At 37.7% G+C, this 16,308-nt stretch overlaps 1 protein-coding gene across 1 annotated transcript in view; it reads right to left on the minus strand.

The window, feature by feature from the left end:
• Positions 1 to 14,466: 14,466 nt before the first annotated feature.
• The window catches only part of LOC308666603 (vitellogenin-1-like), a gene marked incomplete at both ends in the record, with an annotated part of 45,694 nt that continues 43,852 nt past the window's right edge, over positions 14,467 to 16,308 (minus strand). The window contains 3 exons of the mRNA XM_081325496.1: positions 14,467 to 14,580; positions 14,685 to 14,779; positions 15,192 to 15,268. Of these exons, the coding sequence (XP_081181622.1) occupies positions 14,467 to 14,580; positions 14,685 to 14,779; positions 15,192 to 15,268 (286 nt within the window). The remainder of the gene's footprint in view (positions 14,581 to 14,684; positions 14,780 to 15,191; positions 15,269 to 16,308) is intronic.

Genomic DNA, 16,308 nt, shown 5'->3' on the forward strand with positions numbered 1-16,308 from the left:
TGCAAATCTCAGAACCACCTTGCCAATGGACTCTACACCACCCACAACTGGCCCCACATCTAACTGGAGGATCACTGTATTAGATCATGCTATTAACCATCTTGAAGAGCCTAAATTGGGAGCAGAAACTCTATCTTGCATGCACCTTCTATTCTTGCAAATTTGCCCAGCAGTAAGGTACAGAGCTTTGGAAACATCATGTCAAACAATTTCCCCATAAATGGAAGCTGACCAGAATATGACATCATACCGTCTAATTAGACATTGGTCTAATAAATTAATATAAAAGACAAATTATGCTCCCATACAGCACCTGAATAAACTCCAATGAAAAGATGCTGCCTGCAGTGTACTATCTATCCTGATGCAGAAATGGAAAAATGCATGTCTTGGACCTAAGAACATGACACATGGTTCAGATTGACAATTCTTGCGTGTGTCTGTTTTTGCATTCCAAAACAGTCAAACGTGTTCTACTTTTTTATGTTTTGTGTCATATGCAACGATCATCTGTTAACGCTTTATGATTAGGTTTAGACTGCAAGATTCATGTCAAGCTAGAATTCAGTACAAATCAGGTACTGTAGGGTGAGAGAATGAGAGAGAGGAAGAGGGGACGGGAGAAGTATTTTTTTTTGAAAGAAAGGAATTGGTGGACTTTGGGATCCTCTACCCGCCACTTGCTTTGCTTTGATCAGTTATTGACACACGATACAATTGTCCCCAACAGATAAACCATACAAAAATTCACAGGGAAAAAGAAAGTTCACTTTTGATCTTATGCTGTGGAAAAATAGGAGCCAAGAAGCAATCTCTAAAGTACAGAGAACAAGAGAATAGCAAGTATATACTTGCAGGGTCTTGGAAAGCTTCATTTCTTTTCCAAGAAAACTCTACTCACTTTTGCAGCAGAAAATAAGCTATATCCTATCCAAAGTCATCTGATTAAGGAATGCCTTTCTCTAAGTATGCTTGCGAAGCACCACAGTTCAAAATGTAGTGCTTCTGAACTGGAAAGTATTGGAGACAATATGTATCAAATTACCTGAACTGCTTATAAATCGGTTTCTCAACATAGCAAAGTTTGAACTAAAAAAGACCGCTAGATGGCAGTAGGGGCTCATGTTTTAGTATTAAAAAAAAGAAAAAAAAAAGAAAAGCATTGCCTAGCTTCTCCTGATTTTGTTCAATGCACTGGTGCTTTGAAAAGTGATAGCAAGTTGGATATTTCAAAATATCCTTGTCAGCCAGTTCCCTAAGAGATATGTTTGTGAAAAGGCTAGACAGCCATCTGCATGGGATACTTTAATTAGGGTTCTCACACTGAGCAAGGGGTTTAACTTGTTAGCTACAATGACCACTTTCAAGTCTGTAATTCTGTGACATTCCTCTTTCACATAGCCAGCCAAATACTGCACATGACTGTGTTACAACAGCAAACTCATTTCGAAGTAAAGGTAGCTGAATTGTTTTAATTTTTTTCCAGCTAGCATTGTATTTTGTAAACTGCCTAGAGTCCACTGGAATAGGTAGGTATATTAAATTTAAGTATCACTACTTGAATACTGTGTACTATGAATACTACTAATGATTTGTGCTATGCATTTTCTCTGGATGTAAAAATCGCTACATATTTTAAAACCCTTAGCCTTTCTCAATATGGGTGACATTTAACATTAACCCAGTCAAATATTTTATTGGCTCTGCCGCCACAAGGAAGATTTCAGGGCATCCCTACTGCTTCACATCCTTGATTGCCATAAGATGAGTGAGTCTGTTTAAACGTACCTTATATTACCCTGCATATTTTAGTTAAATGTCAGACTGAAATCTTTGGTAAATAAGGTAATCGTGCTTGGTTAATCAAATGTGTAAGTGGGCAAAAACTAAAACAGGTTGTGTTTTATCTTTTCAAGATCTCAAAGGGTCATTTAGGCCAGAGGTCCCCAACCTTTTGGGCACCAGGGACCAGTTCCATGGAGAGAGTTTTTTCCGTGGACCAGAAAGTGTGTGGTTTTGTGTGCTGGCTGTATCTTGCAGATGGGGCTTTGCTTGTTTGTGTGGACCAGTTGCTGGCATGCTGCGGCCCAGTACTGGTCCATGGACCGAGGGTTGGGGACCCCTGATTTAAGCCATGAAATCCAATCAGATGCAGGAATTTAAATTAAAGCAATTCAACAAATAATGGTCTTCACTCAAAAATATTTAATGAAAGTGAGCATACACTTACCTACATTCTGAAAAATTGATCCCATCCCTTACCTAATTTTTTTAAATGTTAGAAATCCCACTGCTTGACTGATTTTAGGGATGCTAGAATGTCCCCCCTCCCATATTTGACTGTCTTATTTATTTGCTTTAGTTATATACCGCCGAATTCCTTATGGACTCATAGCTGTGCCTATTAGTGCATTAATTGTCATTCAATTTTGGGCCACCTGCAGAATTTATAAGCATTCCCCATATCATTTCAATTCAAACTTTAATAAAAGTTTTGAATAAATCCCATTTAATAAAGATTCACTAATGGGCACTCTTTGAGTATGATCCAATATCCTTTCTCCACTTCTTCAAGACAGTATTTACCTCATCAGTTCTCTAAGATTTCCCAACATGAATGCATCAGCTTTTGGCCAGTCAATTTCCAAGTTCTTTCAGCATCCCAAGATGCAACTCCTCTGGCCTGGAAGGTGAGAACTAATTCAAAATAAACAGATCTAGCTTGACCACATTTCTGTTAGTCCCAAGCTTAAACCTTCTTTCTTTATTCTGCAATTTACAGTTCTCTACAAGACATCTATCTTCTTGTTGAGAGAAATTGAACCAAACAGGAGAAGCTCTGCCTATTCCTCCAAAGCACCAGAGGGCAGGACAAGAAACAATGGCTGGAAACTGACCAAAGATAGAAGCAACCTGGTATTAAGGAGAAAATTCCTAACAGTGAGGACAATTAACCAGTAGAACAGCTTGCCTTCAGAAATCGTGGGTGTTCCATCACTGGAGGTTTTTAAGAAGAGGCTAGACAGTCACTTGTCTGAAATGGTATAGGTTTTCCTGCTTAAGCAGAGGGCTGGACTAGAAGACCTCCAAGGTCCTTTCAAGCTCTATTCTGTTCTGTTCTGTTCTGTTCTGTTCTGTTCTGTTCTGTTCTACTCTACTCTACTCTACTCTATTTTATTTGCTATTTGTCATTTTCCTGGATCAGTTCTTTCCTGTTTTCATTTTGAACATATTTAAAGAAGCCTTTTGTTGTTGTTCTTAGCAACTATCATTAATATGAGCTTTAGCTATATTCACATGATCTCCACAATTTTGGATTAGTCACAATATTTTCTTTAGTATCTTGGCCTCTTCCACCTCCTATATGTGTCTTGTGTTTTTTCCAAATCTTCACTGAAATTGTTGTTAGATAGTCACTATCTTTCAGTGTTTCTGTTACTTCCAGTTGTTGGACTCAGGCATTCCCAAGTGAAGCACAGCTAAATTTCTTTATCCCTCTACAACCCTCTGAAGAAGAAAGTTGCCAGCAACACAAAATGGGAACTTATATTTTAGCAAGGATTGTGTACCACCAAGTACACAATGACATAGTTAAATATCTACTTTTTTTTACAGCATCTTGTTTGATGGATTTTACAGCATCTTGTTTGATTAACATACAATAACTGAATTGTTTTTGTTTGCCATGTATTTCTTTTCTAAATAGACATTGTCTACAAGATTACAGGAGTCAGCCATTTGGATTCCTGTGAATGTGTGCTTAATTGACAATGAAATTCTTTTCTTTAATATCCTACATTTTTAAACAAATTCCCATCTTCAGTACCTATTCTAGAATAGGAATTATATTTGCTTTTTTGTATTAATGGTCAGGACTGAGATTGTCTATTTTTCAGGACATTATGGTAGAAACAGTGAAGGGCTTGGATATTATGAGCCAATATTCTGATTCATTATTAAGTCGTTTTATAGATTCATTAAAGCAATCTAATGTTTTCATAATATGACTAATTTTGGGACAAAGTTTTGCAAACTATGCTCTTTGTATCTCTTCGCCAGTTTTAAATGACAATCAAATGTTCCATGTAATATAGTGGGGTGCTGATCCTGCAATAATCACAGTGCAGGCAAATGAATTTGGTTGTGTTAATGTTAGCTGAGAAAGTAATATCAGAAAATACAATAAGCTATTATTACATGCAAATGTGACAGAGTAAATGTAAAGGGAAAGTTTAAGAAAACATACCAAAATAAACCAGTTTTATGACAATAATATGATCTGAGCACACAGACACACAGACACAGACACAGACAGACACACACACACACACACACACACACACACACACACCAATTAAAACACCAAAACCAGCATGAGGTAGTTCATATCAACTATCAATATATAAATTGGTTAATGACCTAAAAGTAATAAGATATACTGTTCAGTTATTATAGTTTAAAATTGACTTTTAATAATATATCAGTAATACTTTCCAATTACTTTATTATTTATTTTATTTATTTATCTATTTTATATTTTAGACTTTTTTTATTCCACCTTTATTACTTTATAAGTAAGTCAAGGTGGAGAACATATATAATTCTCCTTCCTTCCCCTATTTTCCCCACAAAATGGGGAAGTGAGTTGGGCTGAGAGAGCTGGGAGAAATTTCAGTTTTGAATGTTAGGCATATGATTCAAGGAATGTTTGTATAGCATATTAAGAAAAAAATGATTTTTGTTCCACTTTTGCATCGCAGTGGGACAGATGGAGGAAAGCAGGGCTCTGCCTTCTGTGCCCGATTTCACCCTGCTGGGGCCCCTGAAAAGGGCCTTAAGTTGCCCCAAAGAGGCAATGAAGAAGGAGGGGTGCCTTGTTGATCATGGAGGGATGGCGGTCTTTCTGTTCAATCCAAGGGAAGCCTTATAAACTGGCAGGGGAAAGATCGGCCACACTTCTGTGGATGGCCATTAGCTGCTGAAACTGAAGAACAAAAGCTTCAATTAGCTTTTTCGTAAACAGCATATTTGGAACTGGGGAAAATATTGATCCTTTCTTACTATTTTACAACTGAATTTCCTGGGAAAGGCTCCCAAGAAGCTGAAAACCTCTGGATGTGAACAGAAGTGGCGTTTTAATTTTTTTATGGGTGACAGAAATATACAATACTGAAGTGAAAGTAATATAAAACTACAGTTTTGATAAATTTGAGAATTGAGATAATTATTAAGATTTTCTCTTTAGAAAAAAAATCATTGAGGTGAAATATAACAAATATAAGAAAACAAACCCTTTGCTTTAAGAGTGGAAAATAGACTTTGAATGACATCTAGTGGTGGATTTGAGTACAGCACTATAACTAGCTCCTTGGCTGCTTGGTGACTTTTAGCTTAAGGGAGAACAGCTGGGAATAAAGGAAAATATTTTGGCATATTTATCATCCTGACCTTCTTGGACTTTAAATACCTACTAAGCTTGGACTTTTAATCTCAAGAGCTAATGGGAGAGAAAGAAAAAAATGACTTTTGAATATGTCTGGCTGCAGGGAGTTTGAACATTTTGAACACTTGGAACATTGTGGATTACAACCTTGCCCAATTGATAATCTTCAGGATACTTGAGACAAAGGATTACTATAAAATATAGCCTTTCGGACTGGATTATAAAGGCTACATACAAAGACCAGAAAATTAGAGGAAACTTTGTTCCACTCTATTGATACTGGTGATACTAGAGGATTTTTAAGAATGATGCCTCAAGAAAAAACAAATATTTTTCAGAAGGAAATATTCCCTATGCTACAGCTAATTCATCAAACAATTGTTGCACACAAAGCGTACATAAAATGAAACCATAATGAGACTAAAAATAATAGATGATATAAATAATAGATGATATAAAAGCTTCAATTAGCTTTTTCGTAAACAGCATATTTGGAACTGGGGAAAATATTGATCCTTTCTTACTATTTTACAACTGAATTTCCTGGGAAAGGCTCCCAAGAAGCTGAAAACCTCTGGATGTGAACAGAAGTGGCGTTTTAATTTTTTTATGGGTGACAGAAATATACAATACTGAAGTGAAAGTAATATAAAACTACAGTTTTGATAAATTTGAGAATTGAGATAATTATTAAGATTTTCTCTTTAGAAAAAAAATCATTGAGGTGAAATATAACAAATATAAGAAAACAAACCCTTTGCTTTAAGAGTGGAAAATAGACTTTGAATGACATCTAGTGGTGGATTTGAGTACAGCACTATAACTAGCTCCTTGGCTGCTTGGTGACTTTTAGCTTAAGGGAGAACAGCTGGGAATAAAGGAAAATATTTTGGCATATTTATCATCCTGACCTTCTTGGACTTTAAATACCTACTAAGCTTGGACTTTTAATCTCAAGAGCTAATGGGAGAGAAAGAAAAAATTGACTTTTGAATATGTCTGGCTGCAGGGAGTTTGAACATTTTGAACACTTGGAACATTTTGGATTACAACCTTGCCCAATTGATAATCTTCAGGATACTTGAGACAAAGGATTACTATAAAATATAGCCTTTCGGACTGGATTATAAAGGCTACATACAAAGACCAGAAAATTAGAGGAAACTTTGTTCCACTCTATTGATACTGGTGATACTAGAGGATTTTTAAGAATGATGCCTCAAGAAAAAACAAATATTTTTCAGAAGGAAATATTCCCTATGCTACAGCTAATTCATCAAACAATTGTTGCACACAAAGCGTACATAAAATGAAACCATAATGAGACTAAAAATAATAGATGATATAAATGATCAAATCTCCAAATTAAAGCTATAACTGGAAAGTTCCCAGACAATGACTAAAAAATATGAACAAATAAACCAGAAATCAGAGGGTGAAGCAGAAAAAATGGAGCTAGAGATGGAGGAGATAGGAGAAGGGAAATATGGACTGCCATACACAAATAAAATACTGCAAGATCTACCTATAACAATGAAAATACAAAAGACCCTTTACTCCTTTCTCCAAAACACACCTAATGACAAGGAAGAAGATTCTAGTAAATGGAACATAGAGTGGCTAGGGGAAATGTTTAGGGAATGCGGATGGGCGGAGTTCCCCCTCCAAATACTTTGCCTAAATTGTCTTCCTCATGCCAAGTAGCTTTCACAAAAATAGAAAGAAAATTCTTGGATGATTTAATTGCCTTGGCCTGGAAAGCTACTTGGCAAAGAAAGAAAGCCAGAGTTAGATTTAAAAAACAGAGGATTTGATCTATCAGAGGGGGCACTATCTGTTTAATATACCTGTTTGAATATGATTAAAAGAACAGATGACCCTTAGATATAACTAGATTTTTATAATGGAAAATTAAAATAGCATTTTTTTTTTCTTTTGATATGGGAAATTTGAAAATAAGAGGAAGATTGCTATGAATAATTTTTTTAGCTGTATAAATGTAATTAATATTGAGAAAATCATAACTGACAAAGATACTTTAAATATTGATGGGAAATCAAATTTTAATAAGAGCATGAAAAACAGGATATTGACTTATGATATGATATCATTGTTATTTGTATAATATTATAAAAATATGATGAAGCTGTCTATATCTAATTTTGTATACATCAATAGTATCAAGAATTGTAATTGTCTAATGAGGGGAAAATGGAAAAAATATGGAGAAGAAAGGAAGATCAAGGAAAAAATACTGGTTTGTGCAGTACTGAATAGATTTATATTGAAGAAGTTAATATTAAATATGTGAACCCAGACAACATGTTGTTTACTAAGCTCTAAAGACTGTAGTTTTTAAAAATTAATAAAACTTATTAAAAAAGAAAAAAACATGATTTTCAATCTACTGATGATTCCAATTATCCAATGTAAATTACAGCTTTGGGGGAAGATATTTTTTGTATTCTATGCGTGTGTGTGTGCCTTTTGTTCCTTGTGCAGATCAAGGTATATTACTAGATTTTACAATGTCTGCTTTCATATCCAGTAGCCTTGGTAGGATGTTTTTTGTCTCTGAATAGATTCTCAATTATCTCACAACTGGACTGTAAATAAATACAAATTGTTGTCTTTAATAGGATGGGGGGGAGGAAGAAAGGAAGGAAGGAAAGAAGTAAGAAGTAAGTAAGTAAGTAAGTAAGTGAGTGTGGGAAGTCGGCCCCCAAAGAAGAAAATATTAAAAGGGCAGAAAAATATATTTCCTCAAAGGATCTTTTTTTTAAAATTACATTTATATCCCGCCCTTCTCCGAAGACTCAGGGCGGCTTACAAGCTTAGCAGTAGCCTTCATTCTATGTATATGCCTGCTTGTTAGGGCTTTCACACACACCCCAAGCGGCATTATTACAAAGTCAGCTTATTGCCCCCAACAATCTGGGTCTTGAAGAGGCAGGAAAGCATGCCCAGCTTTCTTAATAGCACCAGGTCTCCCTTCCCCAAGCAGGGACCAGCTTTATAGAGATGCAGATGTAAATCGAGGAAGGTTGGAGCTAGAAGCTTGGGAAGACAAAGACACCTAAAATCTACATACCCCACCCAAACTCTTAAGACAGGACATAATAGGATTAACCCACAGATGCCAAAGGGCAAACCCAGACTCAGTTCAGAAAACATGACACAGGAAATAGCCTCAAACAGGAACAGGAAATCACTCCAAACAAAAGGCTCAAGAGGGTATAAAAACCCACTCCCTACATGTGTTCACTCACTTTTTTCTGCCAGCCATCTTCCTGTCTGGTTCTCCTCTTCAATAAACTACAACCTTCTTTCTAAAGCAGTTGCCATGTTTGTTCCCAGTTTGGACTGAACTATGATGAAGACTTTTCTTCCAACGGAAGGAAGGAAGGAAGGAAGGAAGGAAGGAAGGAAGGAAGGAAGGAAGGAAGGAAGGAAGGAGCTCTCTTTAAAAGTGGAAGTAATACAGTATACAATATACCTAATTTCTGTCATTAATGAAATCCAAGAAAGTGAATTGCCCGACTCTTTGCCCTCTTCCCCTGAAGGGAGTCTTATTATATCTGAAGCCACTTTGGGAGCAAAACTTTGCTTGACTTGGAATGAATAGTTGCTCTTCTCTGTGCTACTAAAGATAAAAAGCAAGCAACTGCTCTGTCCTTCTTATTTCTTTTCAACATGATGGATGTCAGTTCTCTTCTGGAACTAGTGGGCTGCAGCTGACAATACCAGAATACATTCAATTCAAATGTACCAGTTGAATCTTTGAATGCACTATAAAGCTGGATACAGGTTCCTCTTGATGTTGGGAAAAAAAAAGAATTAACTTGTCCTCTCTCACTCTCTTTTTTTTATGGCAACTGGGAAAAAAATAAAACCAAGCAGAGAATATTTTTCTCCCATACGACCGCATTTTCACCTAATTTTATGTTATGCTGTTTGGTGGGAGATGAAGAAACTTGTGGCCCATTTCTAAGTTACAGAGAAAGAATGCTTTGAAAGTTACAGCACTAGGCAAAAGAAAAAAGGAGGGAAAAAAAGAATTAGAGACCTTCAGCTGATGTGAAACAGGGCATGGCATCAATTGAGCATGAGGCTTAGGTAAGGAAGAACATACACACTTTCATTAAAAGAGCTATGTTTCATGAGGAACTGAACTTTTCACGATGAAACTGAAGATGCTCAGTATATTTTTGGAGCTATAGTTGGGGTCAAGGTGTGTTACCATGGCATAACTCCAGGCAGTCTGAAAACTTAAAAATATACCTGGCTTAATTAGATCTATCCTTTCTGTGACTGGGTTCCTATAAGAAGGACTGGAAGAGGTTACAATGATAAATGACATATGTATTTGCAATTTTAACAAGAAACTGTGTTCAAGAAGCTGGTCCACCAGAAATATTAAAATAGGGATAGTTCTGTTAATATCTGCTGCTAACTTTAATCAAAGCCTGACACTGAGTGTCCAATCAGCAGCAGGACTCTAAGAAGTAATTCTTCTCTCTTCTTTTGCAAATTCAATTAAAAGAAAATAAAACCTTTAACTGTGAACAAATAAAATAGCTTTACTACTTGGATTAGAGAAATGCAAGCGAGATAGATGAGCAGTATTACACAGGTACAAGGATAAATTTAGCAGCTCTGAGCTCTTGAACACATTGGGGTGAGTCCTCATTTTCTGATAAAGAGGATTCATTGAAAACCTAGCAGTCTGTATTTACTGCCCATTTTAAAGGTACAGCACATATCTAACCATAACCATAAGGGGGGTGATAGTAGCCTAGTGGTTAAGATGCTGGGCTTGTTGGCTGGAAGGTTGGCAGTTCAAGACCCAAATACTGCATAACAGCATGAGCTCCTGTTCTTGCCTCAGCTTCCGCCAACCTAGCAGTTTGAAAGCATGCAAATGTGAATAGATAAATAGGTAGCACTTTGGTGGAAAGGTAACAGCATTCTGTGGGCTTCAGTGTATAGTCATGCTGGCCACATGAGCAGGGAAGCTGTCTTGGACAACACTGTCTCAGCTGGGAAACGGAGATGAACACCACTCTCTAAAGCAGCGATGGCGAACCTTTTAGACACTGTCCAAAAACTGGCCCACCCCCTGCTCGCCTCTGCTCTGCCCTCTGCCCCACCTGCTTCCCCCCACCCAGCTCCGCCCCTGCTCCACCCAACTCCACCTTCTGCTCCGCCCACCCATGGGGCCACCCACCACCTCCATGGCCCACCACAGATCACCTAGGGAGCCCTGCAGCACCATGGCAGCCATGCCTTCTGCCCACACCACACAACAACATCTGCACACGATGAAACATGAGGGTGGAGTCTTGTTCCTGCTGCCCAGCTGCCATGTCCTTGGCTGTGCTGCTCTGCGCGGGCCACGCCAGGGGGTGACTTTCCTCTGGGGGTGCTTTCCTCTGGGGGGCATGGGGGAGGTGGGGCTGGGGCGACAGCACACGTGCCCACAGAGAGGGCTCTGAGTGCTGCCTCTGGCACATGTGCCATAGGTTCACCACCACTGCTCTAGAGTTGGACATGACTGGACAGAGGAAACCTTTACCATACCAGTTCTCTCCTTCTCCCTTTGCAATAGGGTCAGCAAAAGTCTTGTGAAGCCATTTTTTTCTATTCTTCCTGCCTGCTATATGTTTCTACTGGGCCGGATATCCCCTCTGACCCAATCTGCTTCTCCTTCTGGCTCTTCAAAGCTTGATCTCTCACTGATTCACTGGGCAATTTCCTCACGTGTGAAACTGCCAGGGTCTCTCTCGCTTTTTTGTCAAAGCTCTATAAACTTAGTCTCCTCAAGTTCTCTTTCTTTCTTATTAGCTTCAGGAAGTGGGACCCCTGGTTGGTCAAACAAGAAAAGCTTCCTGCTTTCTTCCTTTTATCTCTTGCTTAGCATAAGTAGCCTTTATTTCTTTAAAACATCATCTCTTATTTCCAGTGCTTTTTTTGTAAAAGAAAAAGGTGCCGGAACTCACACATGTCATACAACCCACCTTGCCTACCCTACAAGGTTCCATTCAAAAAAGGTGCCGGAACTCCGTTCTGAGGGTTCTATGACAAAAAAAAAGCCCTGCTTATTTCCTTATTTCTCAGTCCATCTCTCTCCAGGCTATTTTTTTTCCTTTTCCTTCTTTTTCCTAGTTTTGCTCTAGGCAAATCCTTTTTTTCTCTTTTTCTCCCTAGTTATGGCTCTCTTGCACCCTAGCAGCACAATTTTTAATACATTTTCTAAGTCTCTCAAGTTTTGTTTCTGGCTTCCTGCTCCTTGAAACCACACAAGTCCTTACTTCTAATTTCCTTTACTGGCCCCAAACTATCTAGCTGCAGTCATTTTACCTTTCTCTTACTCATCTCCTAATTACTTTTTCTCTCAAGGTTCTTCCTCTGATTCTGACTTATTTCAGTTTCCTGACTTATTCTGGCCAACTTCTACCAGCTTGCACCAAACTTTTACTCATGTAATTATTTCTCAAACTTACTGCAAGCAAGTAAGTTGCTTGCTATGTTACATCTAACATAGGGATGTTTTCAATAAAATTATCACACAAAATTTCTGTAGCATTTCTTTCTTGATCTACTTTCTCCGCACATTAAAACCCTCTGTGAGCCTTCAGTCCCACATCTGCTTATAGACAAAATTCTTTTTCAAGTCAAACTCACCTCCCAGTGACTTTCTGGCAACACAGGGCAGTAGTTTAGTGCTGTGTTTATTGAAATATTTCCTTACATACACAGACTATAGTCAGTGGTGGGATTCAGCTGGTTTGCACCACTTCAGCAGAAACGGTAGCTAATTTTTTGTTGCCCAGGCCCAGAATGAACTTCCAGAAGCGGCATCCACACAGAGAACCGGTTGTTCACATATTTGAATCCCAACACTGACTATAGTCTAATATTGTTAGAAGGTTACCCATCAACACACTGTTGAGGCTTGACCTGCTTAGCTTCTGAGCTAAGACAAGCGAAGTTGGATGCTACGGATTCTGTATCTATATGCTTACTCGTGGTTAAATGCAATGGAACTTTCTAGTTATGAAATAGATTTATTGGCCATATAATCACAAATGGTCATTGTAAGACAATCTAGATTAATCCAGATTTAAATATGGCAGCACTGATATTAAGGTCTGGTGTTCATTGCCCCTAATCTTACAAACACTACCATTTTGTGAGGCTAGGGCTACATCTCCCCCTCTAAAAAAACTCTGATGGGAACATGACTAATAATTTGCATTGTTGATATGTTTGCTTTCATTTGGGATAGGTTGGCAGAACTCATCAACACATTAGGGACTTCTGCTATGATGTACGTTGTAATTCACATGTTAAATTACTTCAAAACTTACCATTTTAACAATCTGTTTTAATAATTGAGTTGGCCTCTTGCTAATAAATAATAGTGGTATTACTTTATTTTCAGCTGTATATTTTCTGGGAATAAGAAACAATAAGAAAGGCCATGCAAATTTATTTAATATGATATGCATTTATTGAGACATTCATCCAGTGATTAGCATATTTGATTTTTTATTTATTTCAAATTAGCATAAAATATTCATAGTACATAGGACTTCCACATCCCTCAATTTATTTAGTTCATTTATGGGCCAAAGTGTTTGTCTGAGAGAGGTTATCTGTGAAATGTTCACAAGGTTTTTCCTATCTTGTTTCAGATTTTGCTGACAAAATCTTGGGTCTTCTTGAATCTTCTTGGGTCTTCTTGGGTTAAATTGAATCCATTGCAGTTTCTGTCACAAAAAACACAATCAATATTAATAAATAATAGAATTCAAAGCAAATACATTGGAGGAAAATTTTGTAGGCTTTTTGATTATATAAAACAATATCATTCTCCATTTGAGTTAATAATTAATGTCAAATCAATTTTTGAACAGGTGTGGGATTACAAAAAGCTAGACATTTTATTTTTATGATTTTATCTATAAATACAATTTTCAAACAATCAAATAATTATTATTTTTAGGGTGTTTTTTTACCAGATACAAATGACGTCTGTCTACAAATACCAAATCCCATAAAGGAGACTACTTCCAAATGTTTCAAGCTCTCAATTGCTACATTAAGGAGCAGAGCTGATTTTCTCATTTTAAGTACAATGTGACAGAACAACAATCCTGGTCAGAAAAGGGATAAATCTTGGTTTGAAGAAAATAAAATCATAGGGCTGGAAGGGACCTTGGAGGTCTTCTAGTCAAATGCCCTGGCCCTTGCTCATCTTTCTTGAAAACTTCTAGCAATGGTGCACCCATAACTCCAGGAGGTAAACTGTGCCATTGGTTAATTTTTCTCATTGTCAGGAAGTTTCTTCTTAGTTCCAAGTTGGATCTCTCTTTAATGAGCTTCCATCTATTTCTTCTTCTCCTATCCCCAGGAATTTGGAAAATAAATTGATCCCTACCTCTCGGTGGTAGCTTCTCAGGTACTGGAAAAAAGCTATCATGACAGCCTTTTTAGTACCTCCAGGATGTGCAGAGTGATACCCTTAGGAAAATAATGTGTGTTATGGGCTAGATGATGGCATGGTGTTTCATTCCTCTCTTTCTCTTCCTGTGACCAAAAGTTGTGATCGCTACTGAACTGGTATGGAGGCATATGGTCAGATGTTACTCCTGGTATAATTCTGATAGAATTAATTAGGAACTTCTGAAGGATGCACTATTTCTACCTATGGACGTCTACTATCATATCTTAACTTTGTATAATTTATTTTCATGTTTGGGGAAAGAAACTAACGAATGAGAAAAATAAGGTGCCAGTTCTTTCTTGAGTTCTCTAACTAGATTCCTTTATGAAACCAGGAGGCAGAAATAGAACAGTTTCTTTCAGACTCAGCATTATGTGGACATCTTAAAATCAAAAGCACTGTTATTTTAACAAATAGATGCTGTTTCAAACATTTTACAATTATTTTCTATCTCTAAAATGTTCAAACGTGACAAGCTTACCTGAATCCTGCTGAAGTTCGGGAATTAAAAAAATCAGTATTGCTCAGTGTCAGCTGGATTTGGGATCAGGTATTCACGTTTTATTTCTCCATTGTAGTCTCCACAAAGTCCACAGGTATTGCCTTGCATCTTTGCAGAAGTTTTTATCTACATACAGTAAATAAATGAGATGTGAATTGAAGCTCAAGTGAATTTTCTTGCAATACCATTTTTTAAAGAAATTCTTGCACAAAAACAGCAGTCTGACTTACTCTAAGTGTGACACCATCATATGTCACACTTTCCAGGCCATATTCGGGAGCCTTGACATTAACATTGTTGGTTGTTTTCAAAATTTCAATGTTTGCTGCAAAGAAAAAACATCGCTTTAAAAGGCTGGCTGTTTACTGCGAGAGTTTTCAAACATGCATACAAACCCTTAATTCTATGTGGTTCTTGCTTCAGGATGTGATTCTTTCCATCCAATCATGTTTTCTATCAGATCTTTCAAATTTTGGGATGCTAATTTGCCTGAAGTACAAATATGCACATCCAGTTTGTGGGCAGGATATTCAGTCAACTGAAAGGAGTTACCCCATTATTGATAAATTTTTCTTTCTATTCAAATGCATTTTGCTACATTCTTATGGTATGTAGAAATTACTACTAAGTAATTCAGTAAATAATTATTGAAAAAATAAAGTAACAGAGCCAGACTACATGGAGTATATGAATTGATTTCTATTATCTAAGATAGAATATGATATCAGATGCAGTACCTTCTTTGTTTGTTGGCATTGGTGCTTCATTGTGTAACACATTCAGCATTCCTGAGGAGTCTTGGATTGTGATTTCTCTGCCATTGGTAAAATAAAAAAATCCATTTTGTTAGAAAATTAAACAAGGGAACAAAGGATAATAATTAGCAGAAAAGAGTCAGCCTTTCCGTGAAGAAATGCTTTTGCTATACCCACTATGGCTTGAACAGATGAAATTTGATACAAAGTACTAAAGTTGCAGTGGACTTGTAGCTCTGGTAACATGAAAACAGATGCCATTTTTTCTTCTCTTTATGACCCTGTATTCCCTTTTATCAGGGTGGAGTTGGGATGACTGAACGCAGCTGAGCATTTACTGGCTGGATGCCCTTCCTGACGCCTATGTGGAGTTTGCAGCAGATATTTTTTCCTATCACCCCAATACAGAAAGATATGATGTTGCCTAGGGTTGAAAAGATGCCATGTTCTTATATAATTCAGACTGACCTGAAAAAAATTCCCACTGTTGATCTAGCTCAGACATGTCAAACACAAGGCCTGGGGGCCAGATCTGGCCCATGAAGTGGTTTCATGCGGCCCGTGAAGCCATCCTGGAAACATTGAGGGAATGGCCCCCACTGCCTTGGCCCTGGCCCAGAGACCTTCCTTCTGCCAGAGACCCTCAGATCTGTCCCACTCCTGCCCAGGCCCCCATAGGCACCCTTGATGCGAACGATGTAGAGCTGGCCACGCCCACCCAGTAGGCCATATGTACTCTAGTCACGCCTACCCAGTAGGCCACGCCCACCCAGGCCATACCCACCGGCCCCCTGAGGGCAACTGCACAGGTGATGCGGCCCTCAATGAAATTGAGTTTGACACCCCGATCTAGCTAGAGGAAACTGATAAATAAAAACCTGTTACATTGTCACCAACAACATACACGGGTCCCTGGTGCTTTCCGAGCTTAGTTGTTTTCTTGTAGATGTTTCATTATCAAACTAGGTAACATTATCAGTGCACAAATATTCTCTTTTATCAGAACTCATACTGAGTTACTTCAAATCATCTAGCACACTTCTCCTAATGACCGGTCCTTTTCAACTAAAACGAAATGTCATAAAGAAATAAAGATTCT

This window comes from Vipera berus, assembly GCF_964194415.1.
Source record: "Vipera berus genome assembly, chromosome: 3".
NCBI lineage: Eukaryota > Metazoa > Chordata > Lepidosauria > Squamata > Viperidae > Vipera > Vipera berus.